This window comes from Urocampus carinirostris, chromosome 10 (assembly GCF_059441175.1).
Source record: "Urocampus carinirostris isolate Australia breed hairy pipefish chromosome 10, RoL_Ucar_1.0, whole genome shotgun sequence".
NCBI classification, from domain to species: Eukaryota; Metazoa; Chordata; class Actinopteri; order Syngnathiformes; family Syngnathidae; genus Urocampus; species Urocampus carinirostris.
Window position 1 is genome coordinate 8,375,317 of NC_142358.1, and position 13,686 is coordinate 8,389,002.

At 42.5% G+C, this 13,686-nt stretch overlaps 1 protein-coding gene across 1 annotated transcript in view; it reads right to left on the bottom strand.

The window, feature by feature from the left end:
- The window catches only part of LOC148357615 (putative G protein-coupled receptor 149), a 32,960-nt gene that overhangs the window by 12,119 nt on the left and 7,155 nt on the right, over positions 1 to 13,686 (bottom strand). The window contains exon 3 of the mRNA XM_088346353.1: positions 11,835 to 12,262. Within this exon, the coding sequence (XP_088202479.1) occupies positions 11,835 to 12,262 (428 nt within the window). The remainder of the gene's footprint in view (positions 1 to 11,834; positions 12,263 to 13,686) is intronic.

The following is a 13,686-nucleotide window of genomic DNA, read 5'->3' on the forward strand; positions in this document are numbered from 1 at the left end:
AAGTGATTAGAGTGCAATCAGGGCAAATGACACAGGTGTGTCTGGAAATCAGAGCCAAGGAGGAAGTTACCGAAAAGGGGAGTGTCACGACCAGCACACAGGGTAGACCCCCTCCCGTAACGCTTCTCACAATTTTATTGAGATATAGGAAGAGGAAGGGCAGCGCCCGTGATCCGGTACTCGCTGGACGGGAGAGCAGACGTGGTCGGGATCAAAAACGGTTCGTAAGCCGAGACGATAGAGCAGACGTGGTCGGGATCAAAAACGGGTCGTAAGCCAGGACGGGAGAGCAGACGTGGTTGGCATCAAAACAGGTCGTAGACGGAGACAAACGGGGAGATCAGGAACAGACACGTGGGAAAACGGGTACAAAAACGGGACAGGCGGGAGGCAGGGTCAAAAAGGCTTGCCTTGTAACAACAGAGGTTTGCAGACGGACTGACAACTGGAGAGTGACAGGACTGGGTCTAAAAAGGGACAGGGAGCCAATCAGATAGACCGCAGCGACCGCGCCAAAGAAGCGGGCACAGGTGCTTTAGATCGGTAATGATGACAGGGAGCTAGAGAACCAAACTTGACAGCCAGACTGTGACATTTTTATTGTATTTTATTTGCTCTTTTTTGTTGTTTATTGTTGTATTTTTGATGTATTTTGCCTTTTTTAAGTCATTTCGTAATGTTATAATAATTGTACTTCGAAGCGCTTTTCAGGCCACCCAAGGTCGCTGTACATATACAGTAGTAGGACACAATTTTGTGGATAATGTTACATCATGATTGGTATTATATGGATTAAAGCAACAAAAACAATCCGAACAGGAGCCAAAAGAGCCAGCTGCTTTTAGTCAGCCGAGCCGAAAGAGCTGCTTCTCTAAAAAGAGACAGAATCCCCAGTTTGCCATCACTACAAAGTGAAATGAAGGGAGGGGCTGCTCCCTCTGTGGGGACTGACACACACACTGTGTGCTGTAGGGGGCAGGAAAGTCCATGCTTGTGTGCGCTGACATAAACAATATGAATGAGAAAGCATTTGCTCTGCCCAGGATGCCGTCACTACTGCATCCACTTTTCTTTGGGTGGGCAGACCGTGTCCGTGGGTGGGCACTAAAAATGGAGGGGTTACTCAACAGATTTTCTCCTATCGCTGGACGTCCCCATTACCTGAAATAAGCAAAAGCTTCCAGCAATGGCATGCTGTTACCTTCAATGCTCAACTCTAAAGTCCATCTTGAATTTCGCTATCAATCGAAGCATTTGTTGTGATGTAGGAGTTTTTGTTTTTTTTTTTTTCCATCATGGCGGCGCGACTATACGCAGCGGCTTGTGACTCTCCAGTAACTCTTTTTACTTTAAGTGTTCTTTTATCTCTCATCTTTTCTTTGATAAATACCTGTTCGGCAACTATCACCTTAAGTCGCCAGGAACTTATTAACCTGGGTCTAAGATTAGATTTCGACTCATTTCACGATTACAACACCAACAACAACATCCCAAAGGACATACGAAGACCACCGGGATCTCCCTGGGTTACCTGCCCGCCCAACAAGCGACGGAGACGGCGGAGGGAACGTAAACAAAAACGAGGCTCCCGGGGAGGCCTAGCGAAGAAGCTAAAAACACGACCACACCGACAAGCGCTTCCGAGTATCTTCCTGACCAACGCCAGATCCATCGTACACAAAATCAGTGAGCTTGAGCTGCGGATAGCTACCAACAACTTCGTACGGAATAGCAACATTTTTGTGATCACGGAGTCATGGCTTGACCCGCGGATCCCCGACGCTGCAGTTCAGCTAGCAGGACGCACGCTACACCGATACGACCGCAACGAAGACTCCGGCAAAAAAAGAGGTGGGGGACTATGCATTTACGTACATAATGCGTGGTGCAATAACAGCAGAATTATTGATGCACACTGCTCGCCCGATCTAGAGTTTCTGGCGGTATCGTGTAGACCATTCTATATACCGCGAGAGCTAACTGTGCTCATTGTGATAGCTGTTTACATTCCTCCGGATGCTAACGCTAGCACAGCGCTAAACCTTCTACTCGCTGCCATAAACATTCAACAGCTTGCACACCCCGACGGAGCTTTCATTATCGCTGGCGACTTTAATAAGGCATGTTTAAGGACTGTTCTTCCAAAATTCTATCAACATGTGAACTGTGCAACAAGGGGTGAAAAAACTTTGGACCGCGTTTACAGCAACCTCAAAAACGCATACAAAGCTTCCCCCCTCCCCCACCTAGTAAATTCGGATCACCTATGCCTATCCCTTACCCCCTCATACACCCCCATCCGAAGGAAAACAAAACCTGTAACGAGGACAATACAAACGTGGCCTGAGGAAGCCCTCTCCAAGCTGCAGGACTGTTTTGATCAAACTTGCTGGGAGGTATTTGAACACCATGACCTCCAGAAATTCACTGACACTGTTTTATCTTACATCCGTTACTGCACGGATGAAGTCACAGTATATAAAACAATCAAAAACTACCCAAATCAAAAACCCTGGATGTCCAGCGAGGTGCGCACCCTCCTCAAACACCGCAACAGCGCCTTCAGGTCTGGAGACAAGGCTCTTTACGGGGTGACCATGTAAATTATAACTATAGCCTTATCCCCCTTGTCTTATAACATTATCTTCTCTGTTCCTTTATCTTCTTGCTCATACCTCACTATGAATGTGTAAAACTGGAGTGTCATGCCCAATTTCGTTGTCACAATATGTTAGCCCATTTGTAACAATGACAATAAAGGTATATTCTATTCTATTCTATACTAATCAATAATAGCTTTGGAGTGTCTCGTCTGATTCAATAAAAATAAGTCCTATTTATTTCGCACACTAACTGTATCTATTTATTGACAGATCTGCTGGCAGAAGGCTAAAAGGGTTCCAGTTCGGTGCCACAAAAAACACAAACTAGGCCTCGAAAGCGCTTGCCGACAAAGCCCAAAGTCACCGAGAGGCTAAAGATGTCTTTAAGCTTTAATTCGGTCTCACTCTGTTCAGGTAGGAGGCCAGAGGGGTTTACAGTAAACAGCAGAGTCAATGGATAATGACATCTGCTCCGCTAATGAGCAGCAAAACACAGTCGGCGCACCGTAAATCAAAAATATGGTGTTGTTGATCTACTGTATAGCTTTGTAGGTCCCTGCAGCCAGCACTGCACGATAAATGAGCTGCTTTTCCCGCTCCTTGGGGAGTGGGGGGCTGTTTAATTTAGTCATTTGTCAGACTAACTGTATTTTCAATATATGAGGCAACCATGTTTATTCACTAGTCTGCCGAAAGAGCATCAATCATCTTTGTGTCACAATGGCTTATAGATTGGTTTTACATTGAATTTGACATGAGTTGAAGAAAAGAAGTACTACTTGCATATAAGGAACAAATTGTCTCCCAACCTGAGAATTATTTTATTTTCAGAAAGAATTCTGTTCTGCCCCCAAAAATGAATTTAGGTTTTGATTTTAGTTTTTTATCTGTTGTTGCACTCCTGCATACTTGCCCATCGACGCCGACTTAGTTAAGTCCACAATGGATGGTCTTAATTACAACAATGTGTTACTTTAATCCCTTGCTCCTTAGCTTCCTCAGTGCATTTCAAGTTTAAAAGAAACATCCCATGATCCATTATCCCCAATCACATGTTGCTGGGGGTAATGGCCGGCAGAGTGCCAGGCGACTCTCTTTACTGTGCGATCCATTTTTCCTGATCACATATTGCTATGAGCGTGGTCAAGCAGATGGCACTTTTGTCTGTAACATCTATAAATCAATCCATTATCCAAGTTGACTATTGCTGAGCACAAGGGCGGGCAGAGTGTACTTTAATTGGACCCTGTGCCTCTTTTTTGCCGTCCTGTCCCCCAAAAGGGATTGCACTCGTGTGGTTGTGATCCACTATCCCCACTCTGATATATATGGCTGCAATCGCGGGCCAGCAGAGTACATGTTAAAATTGGGTGAGGGGGCAACTTTGCGTATTTTTGGAAATTGCAAGGGATTCTGGTCCCTATTAATTGCTGCATTAATATTTCAACTGCACTCGTGAGGTCATGGTAAATTATCCATGCTCACTTATTGCTGAGAGCAGGGGCTAGCGGAGTTATTATTTTTTATTTTTAGGTCGGGCTGCTGAAGCATGCTATTGTTGCCTTGTTAAAATGAACTGGACTGTTTTGGCCATGATCCATTATCCCCAGTCAGCAATTGCTGAGAGCAGGGCCTGAGAGAACAAATCTTTGTCATGCGTGGCGGCTCTTTTTCCTATTATTTTCGCCTAGAATTATCCGAAACACATGCTGCAGTTTATTGCTGCAATCGCTGGACCAAAGAGTGTTTTCCCCGGGCCTGTCAGCTCTGTTTTTACCATGCTGTCTACCCAAAAGATAACTGCAGTCGGGCGGCGATCCATTATGGCAGATTGCATATCGCTGCCAGCGGGAACAAGCAGAAGGCACTTTTGTTGAAAGGCGTGCCATTCTGGCACACCTAAAATGAAATCCATTGTTGTGGCAACGATCCATTATCCCAGATTACCCATTGCTGAGAGAGGGGAAAGAGAGAACAAATTTGTGTCATGTGTGGTGCCCTTTTTGGCATGCTAATTCCACCTAAAATGAACAGGACCCATCTGGCTGTGATCCATAATCCCCAGTTGACTATTGGGGGACGAGTGTTAAACATGGATGGGGGAGCTTCTCAGCACAATTTCACGAATAGCGGCGGGTTCCTGTCCCCATTAACAACGATTAAAAAAAAGGGATTACAGTAGCATACAGCGCTAAACCACTGCCTGCCCTTGGAAAAGGAGACCACAACCTCATTCTGCTTAAACCACAGTACAAACCAAGAGTGAGGAGGCTACCAACAACCACACGCTCATTTAGAAAATGGTCCACCGAGGCAGAGCAGGCTCTGAGAGACTGCTTTGGATGTACAGACTGGGATGTCCTGCTAGGGTCCAGCAGTGGGGACATTGAGGAGATGGCAAACTGCACTACTGACTACATTAAGTTCTGCATGGACAATGTTGTTCCTATAAAGACTGTACGCTGCTATGCCAACAACAATCCCTGGATCACGAGAGACATCAAGTGCCTTCTGAACCAAAAGAAGAGGGCCTTTAAAAATGGTGATCATCAGGAGCTAAAACGAGTACAGAAGGAGCTCAAAGTCCAGCTCCAGAAAGGGAAGGAGCAGTACAGGAGGAAGTTGGAGAAAAAGCTGCTGAACAACAACATGAAAGAGGTGTGGGAAGGGATGAAAACAATTACTGGCTGCAGCACCAAGCAGAGTGTGGCTGTGGATATAGATGTGGGGCGAGTCAACCAGTTGAACAACTTTTTCAACAGGTTTGACCACTCCGCCTCATCCTCACCCCTGAGTTGTGCAGCTGTCCTTCCCCCTCCCCCTCTGGACACTAGCATGGAAGACATCCCCCCACTAAAAATAACTTCAGCCCAGGTGTGTGGGGAGCTGAGAAGGCTACGAACCAGCAAGGCAGCTGGTCCGGATGGAATATCCCCCCGACTGCTGAAAGCCTGTGCGTCTGAGCTGGGAGACCCTCTACAGCGCATCTTCAACCTGAGCCTTGAACAGGGGAGGGTCCCTCAGCTGTGGAAAACATCCTGCATCATCCCAGTCCCAAAGAAATCAAGACCAGAGGAACTCAACGACTTCAGGCCAGTCACCCTGACATCACATGTGATGAAGACCATGGAGCGGCTGCTGCTGCACCACCTGAGGCTACAGGTCCGTCACGCCATCGACCCACTGCAATTTGCTTACCAGGAGAAGGTGGGAGTGGAGGATGCTATATTATACATGTTACACCGATCCCTCTCTCACCTGGATAGGGCGAAGGGGGCTGTGAGGATTACATTTTTGGACTTCTCTAGTGCCTTCAATACCATACAGCCTCTGCTACTGAGTAGGAAATTGACAGAGATGGGAGTTAGCTCACACCTTGTAGAATGGATTACTGACTACCTGACAGGCAGACCGCAGTATGTGAAACAGGGGGGCTGTACATCGGACACCGTGGTTAGCAGCACAGGATCTCCGCAGGGGACCGTTCTCTCTCCGTTCCTATTCATTCTATATACATCGGACTTTAAGTACAACTCTGAGTCCTGCCATGTGCAAAAGTTTGCAGATGACACTGCGATCGTGGGATGTATCAGAAACGGGCAGGAGGAGGAGTACAGGAAATTGATTCAGGACTTTGTCCGATGGAGCGACGCAAACCACCTGCACCTAAACACCACCAAGACCAGAGAGATGGTGGTGGACTTCAGGAGAACCAGAACTCATCCGGTTCCTGTAACCATCAAGGGAGAATGTGTAGAATTTGTCCAGACCTACAAATACCTGGGTGTGCAGCTGGACAACAAACTGGACTGGACTGCCAACACAGAAGCTCTATGTAGGAAAGGGCAAAGCCGACTTTACTTCCTCAGAAGGCTGGCCTCCTTCAACATCTGCAAAAAGCTCCTGAAAATATTCTATGAGACAGTAGTGGCAAGCGCCCTCTTCTATGCGGCAGCGTGTTGGGGAGGCAGCGTCAAGAAGAAGGATGCCTCTCGTCTCAATAAACTGGCTAGGAAAGCGAGCTCTGTTGTGGGCAAAGAGCTGGACAGCCTAACAACAGTAGCTGAGAGACAGGCACTGAAAAAGCTGAGGTCAATCATGGACAATCCATCGCATCCGCTTCACAGCATTATCTCCGGACAGAAGAGCAGTTTCAGTGACAGACTGCTGTCACTGTCTTGTACTACGGACAGACTGAAGAGATCTTTTCTTCCTCATGCCATGAGGCTCTTTAACTCCACCCGGCAGAGTAAAGGCCCACATTAAACCACACCACCTACATTGGATATTACTGAATCTTACTGCATTATGTGTTCTGTGTAGCACTATTTGGTTACTCTATATAACATGCTAAAGTGGGCATTTGCACGTCACACTGGGTATTTGTATATTGTATTCTTTTGGCTTTATTATTGTACTGTTCTCAGCTCAGGGATGCTGCTGGAAATGTGAATTTCCCTTAGGGGATGAATAAAGTATCTATCTATCTATCTATCTATCTATCTGCTGGGAAAACACGTGGGTACCATATAATTACCTTTTTAAAAGGTAAAGGCAGTTAAAAATGTGGCCTCTTTACCATCTCATATCAGTGTTTTTTTCATTTGAGCTCAAATTAAAATGGATTGAGAGCAGTTGCGCAGTTGAGCGTGAGGCCTTCTCCAATTTTTTCGACGTCAAATGTCATCCCGTCATCCGAAGCAAATATTCATTGCAAGCAGCCGCAGAGAGATGAGGTCACCGTTGCCCTCGGATCTATTTATCGACATCTAAGGGAAAGTCTTGAAACCTGCGATGTGTAGTCATGTGTATATTAATTGGATTTAGCCATTAGAGGCTGACATATTTTTGTAATTGCTCTTTGTCCAGCACAAGGACATAATGATGGAAAGCCTTTTACTTTGTTTTCTTTGTTCGATTTCCACGGCAAATTGAAATGATAAGATAGAGTTCAAATGAATAAATGTGAAGACTTAGAATTGAAATTTATTCATGAAATCCTCAGACGTACACTGTATCTCTGCTCTATTTGGGAAATCTAAAGCATTTTGGCTCAGAAGTAACCGGCGACGTGAAATTCACAAGGCGTACAATCCACACACTTGCTTTTGCTCACTCTCATTTTGAATCTTGTTTAACTCCAGTCTATTGACTGCAACCATATGTGTGTGTGTATGTGAATGTATATTGTCAGGGTTGGGTAGGGTTGCTTTAACTTGATTACTTTCAATTACTTTTGGATTACTCCAATACCAAATATGCTAATAAAAGACAAAAGAAAATAAATATGAATAAAATTACTAAATTTTGTGCAGGCTTGGGGAGTAACGGAATACATGGAACGGCAAAAATGATGTTGGCAAGCTGTTTGGATTTATTGTCATTTTGTTTCTGTCGCATTTTATGTTAGTTTTGCCGGAGATCAAAGAGAAAAGCTTACCACGTGTTGTGAGTCATAATTTTATTCATATTTAAAAAAAATAGATTTGCGCATGTGGGGCCAGAAAGGGCATTGCTCAGAACTGTCTCAAAAAAATATTAATATTGTGATACATATTTTTTTTTAATTCAATTGAAAAAAATCTTCATACATTGTAGATTCATTACATATCAACTGAAATATTGCTATTCAAAATAATGTCGCATCTCAAAATATTGAAAAAATATATACTAGCAGGCCTTAAGCCATAACCAGCAAAAGTTAAACAATAAAATATTTGATATTTTTCAGTTAATTTGTACTGAATCCAGAATGTATGGCATTTTTGTTCTTTAAATTGTAGAACAGAAAATAAATAACTTTATCACAATGTTCTGTATTTCTGAGGTAGTCCTGCTCCTTTACTTGAAGCTTATCACAAACGAGCAGACATAAAACGCAGACATAAAACTTTAATTTCCCTTTAGGCCAAATGCAAACACACGAGGGGAGAGTAAAAGACGACTGTTTAACACTTCTGACTCCTTCATCCCTTCATGGTTGACTATTTGAATAGCATACAAAAGTAGAAATGCGTACTAATTATCTGGCCGATAGTTGTTACACCAATAAGAGCCAAATATGATGTCACAGTTTTCAGCCCGATTGTAAAAAAAATTACCCGGTAATGAGTCGCTTGAAGCCACACAATAATATTCAATCAGACAACACTTCTAAGTTTTTATGTATCTCATTATAATCGGATTTTCTGCAGAAGTAGTAGCACAACTTGGCCGTGTTTCCTCTCAACCTCTTCATATTTTGCGTGAGGCATTGTAGAGCTCGACCATAATCAATTGCATGTCTCAGGATATGTACAGGCTACTGTAAAATTTTAGGTACCGTATTTTCCGCACTATAAGGCACACCTAAAAGCCTTTATTTTTTTCAAAAGCTGACCATGCGCCTTATAATATACTGTAGTGCGCCTTATATATGGATCAATATTAAGTCGCAAAGTCTTGCAACTAAGGCAAGCAGCCGCCGACTAGATTTTCCCCTGAAGGCGAATCAGTCTGCGGTGTATGCTGGGATTTATATACCGGCGTTTCATTTCCTAACCAATGTGTCAATCATCATTTGAATCAGTCACTATTGGCTAAAGTTATTCGGAGGTAAAGGGGGCGGATACTTTTTATCATTTACAGGCACGCATAGCTAAAGGGGCGAAACAAAGCCTGCAATTGGCCGAAAAAGATGAATGTGAATCACACGTTGGGTTGCACTACGGCATAGAGAAATTTTTTTTTAGTATTCTGTATTTGTAAATATTTTATTCTCCTGGATTTACTACACTCACGGTTGTAAGAAGACCATGGTTACGTATCATTATTAAACGTGACGGCTGCAAGAGAACTTAGGTGAGCTATGCGGCTTTATATTTTCTCTGTATCTTGTTTTAGAACGATCTTGATGTTTCTGTGATGAGTCTATTCTTAAACTAAATTCAATTCAAAGTTTCCCTGCACAATAAAATTCTTACTTTGCTGTCCACACAGTTGCCAGCAAAAAATAAAATGGAAACTAAGAAATGTTTGGCATTTCTTGAATCCCAAGACTTTAACCTTCCGAATGATATTTGGAACAATGCATTTGAGTGATTGGTGACATCGTACAGACACTGTATTCGTACATGTCTGAGACACGTATTTGCTTCTTTGCAAGCTTTCGGAATGTTAAGGGGGTAATAAGTTTGACTGAACTATCTGACTGTTTTGTTGACGTTCCCATTGTCGCGCCTTATAATCCGGTGCGCCTTATGTATGGAAAACATAGGACCAAAAACTATTTTTTGGGGGTGCGCCCTATAACCCGGTGCGCCTTATAGTGTGGAAAATACGGTAAATTTTGTTTTTGTTTTTTTTCAGAATGTTTTTCGTCTTTCTTTTTCGTCTTCATATAAAGATTGTTGATGACGATTGAAAGCTGCCCGTTCCATCCTGAAAACAACACAACGTGTTACTTTTCTGTACTAGACTTACAAAAAGTGAGTTTGGATATTTTAAGGTTTTTGTACTCCTTTAGTACATTTATCAATTTGATTTGCGTGGCCAACAATGAGAGAACTCTACACTCATTATCAGCCAAAACGTTACATTTGCCTGACGCAATTTCTTCTTTATGCATCAGTATTTGTATATATTTATTTTATATTCATATTTACTTATAGGTGGTGTATCCAATAACCCTATGGCCTTTCTGGAATAGATAAACCCATCCATCCATCCATCCATAATCTGCACCGCTTAGCCTCAGTAGGGTTGCGGGGGTGCTGGAGCCCAACCCAGCCATCCTCGGACAGTGGGCAGGGGACACCCTGAACTGGTTGCCAGCCAGTCGCAGGGCACACAGGGACAGACAATTCACTCGCTCATTCACACCTAGGGACAATTTGGACTGGCCGATTAACCTGACATGGATGTTTTTGGAATGTGGGAGTAAACCGGAGTGCCCGGGGGAAACCCACGCAAGCACGGGGAGAACATGCAAACTCCACACAGGAGGTTCGAACTCATGACCTCAGAACTGTGTCGCACACGCACTAACCACTGCCCTACCATGCTGCCCCGGAATGGTTAAATTATGCTCATAAGTACATAATGTCATTATAGTTCTAACTGACAAACAAAATAAGTATTTATCAATTGATGAAGTCAAGCTCTTGTCTCTCCTACCTTCGTTTTTTTAGACAGTTTTACCAAAGTTGAATGTTATTGAAGCAGTGGGCCGCCAGAATTATGTGATGTTAATAATATTTTGGCCATAAATACTCATAAAATATTTCCAAAGTTTCTGTCAGATTATTTTCATTACTTGCCCCCTGGTTCCAGATGTGTGCTTTCATACTCAAACATATGACTAATCACATTTCAGCCATTAGTTTTTGCTAGGCTCGGAAATCTTCCTGGAGGCTTTCACAAAAAATCCTCAAGGCCGTCTACTCTTTCATCTCTGTTGGATAAAGCTGTTGGTTTAACCTATCGGATTCCAAGTTGGAGGGTTATTGCCTGCTTGCAGGCCTTGGGAAATGTCACAGGTTTCACAAACTATGATTGGCTTGGGTGCGGTAATCCTCAGAAGCAATTGCGCCAACAGCCGGTAAACTTGAAGAGAATGAGCCGCACAAGGAAATATAATGTTGTTTGGATTAAATAGCGAAAAATCAGACAACTCTAAAGACAACAAGCCTTTTGCAAGTGGAAACATATTTTGTCTGCCACTTTCAGGCTGCAAGCCTAAGCCCGACACGACCTGATCAAAATTTTGTTGTCAGTTGAACCTAAAAGTCAAACAATTATGTTTAAGTACGACCGAGCTTCTCTCTCGCTAACTTAATTTAACTATCTACCCGTTATTGTTCTTCTTTGTCTGTATTTAGACAGTCCTGTTCAACCGAGATTTTGTTACAAAAGACAGGCTTTACATGTCGCGTATTCGGCGGGGCGCGAGGCCCTGCATGTACCCCCTGCCCCTATTGCACAGTCTGCGTTGCCGGCTCCCGAGCGGACTGCGCCAGACCTAAGAACTGGGTGTGCACCTTTTTTTTTCTAAATATATCATGCTGTAAAAAAAAAAAGTTATCAATTATTAGTATCAGCCTCCAGAAGAAGGCTTTCATCATATATCAGTAGGAAATGAGTTATCGTGTATCGTGTCAACAAAAAGCAATACATTGAATTTCTAGTGTGGAAAAAAAATCAGGAAAGCAACAAATTGCCCCATGAAGGATTTGCCTTTCAGAATTACTTTACCTGTCTTGGCGTCCTCTCCGATTTGCTTCGGCACCACTCCCAGTCCGTCAGCTCAATTTTGCGGCACTCCTCCTGCGACAGCCTCCTCTCTGAGCTCTCAAACACGGACGAAGTTTCTGTGAGGTTACGCTCTTTCTCTTCGAGATCCTCAATGGCCGGCGTGTCCCTCCCGCTGAAGTCATCTTCTAAAAGGAGGTCTGGAGCGAAGGGGGCATCCACAGGCAGGTTGGTCCCAAAAACAAAATCAGGGGCCAAACTGCAAAGCCCGCCACTTTCCAGGCAACTGCCAGGGAAATCGCCGTCCAAGAGGCTGCGGTAGGCCTGCGTGCCAGCCTGCAAAGCACTGTGAGAGAGAGGGGCGTGCGACAGCTTGAAGACCCCGCAGCCTTTCTGAAGGGAAAGGTTGAACTCCAATTTTCTTTTTATGGCTGGTAAGAGAAGAATGGACTGTCCGTTATTTCAACAAAGTACAATGTAGTAAAGGGGACCTCCAGGATATGGCGTACCCAACTTATGTTTTCACATTATCATATATATTTTTTCGGCCGCTTGTTACAGCATTTTCCCCACATATGACATCAACACCAAAATGGTGGCCTAACATGTGGGCTTCTCTAAAGGATATCTCAAATTGTGTAATATACTGAGTAATTACAAATTTCTAAACCTACAACTCTTTAAGATAATTATCTTCATGTGATGTGGTTTTGGTTAATATTTAAATTGTTCTTTTTCTGTCCTTTCCGGCTGCTTGGCTGGTGGTGAAATGAGGGAGAAAGACAAATCGAGATGAGTCAGCAGACCAGCACCATGACCTGAAGCATGTCAACGTCTGCATCGACAAGCCAGCAGAGATCGGGAGCTGCGTCCTTGCTGTTATGGACGTTTTGGACGATTTGATAGGCTCTAGGTGTTGTTTCTTACATGCACTTTCTGGACAATTTTTTACATTTACCTTTGTTTTTTTATTGACGATTACTACGCAATTGGACCCTGGTCATCCTGAAAGGGGGAATACCAGTTGTGAGGACCCTTCTCAAGGTTTCTTATTTCCCTCATGTTGAGGTTTTTGAGTTTTTCCTTGCCCGCTGTTTGTCTAAGATCAGGGCATGGTGTATTTGTTAACTGTGCAGTCCTTTGAGACCTTTTGTAGTTAATGGCTATACAAATCAATGTGACTTGACTTGAATATTTGAATTTAAAGAGTTTTATTTGAAAAGAAAAGTAATTTTACACCACTATGGGGTCACTATGTTATTTACATTGGTGCTTTAATTTGGGATTTCATGCATATCTTTAATGCCCTGGATAGTAATTTTTCTTTTCATATGTATATATACGTATATATATATATATATATATATATATATATATATATATATATATATATATATATATATATATATATATATATATATATAATATACACATATATATATATATATATATATATATATAATATACACACATATATATAATATACACACACATATATATATATATATATATATATATATATATATATATATATATATATATATAAATACACATATATATACACATAAATACATACATACATATATATATACATATACAGTGCATCCGGAAAGTATTTACAGCGCTTCACTTTTTCCATGTTGTTATGTTACAGCCTCATTCCAAATTGTATTAATTTAATCTCTTATCTCAAAATTCTACACAAAATACTCCATTATGACAATGTGAATTTTTTTTTTTTACTTTTTTTGAATTTATTAAAAAAAGAAAACTAAGAAATCACATTTACATAAGTATTCACAGCCTTTGCCATGAAGCTCAAAATTGAGCTCAGGTGCATCTTTTTTCCACTGTT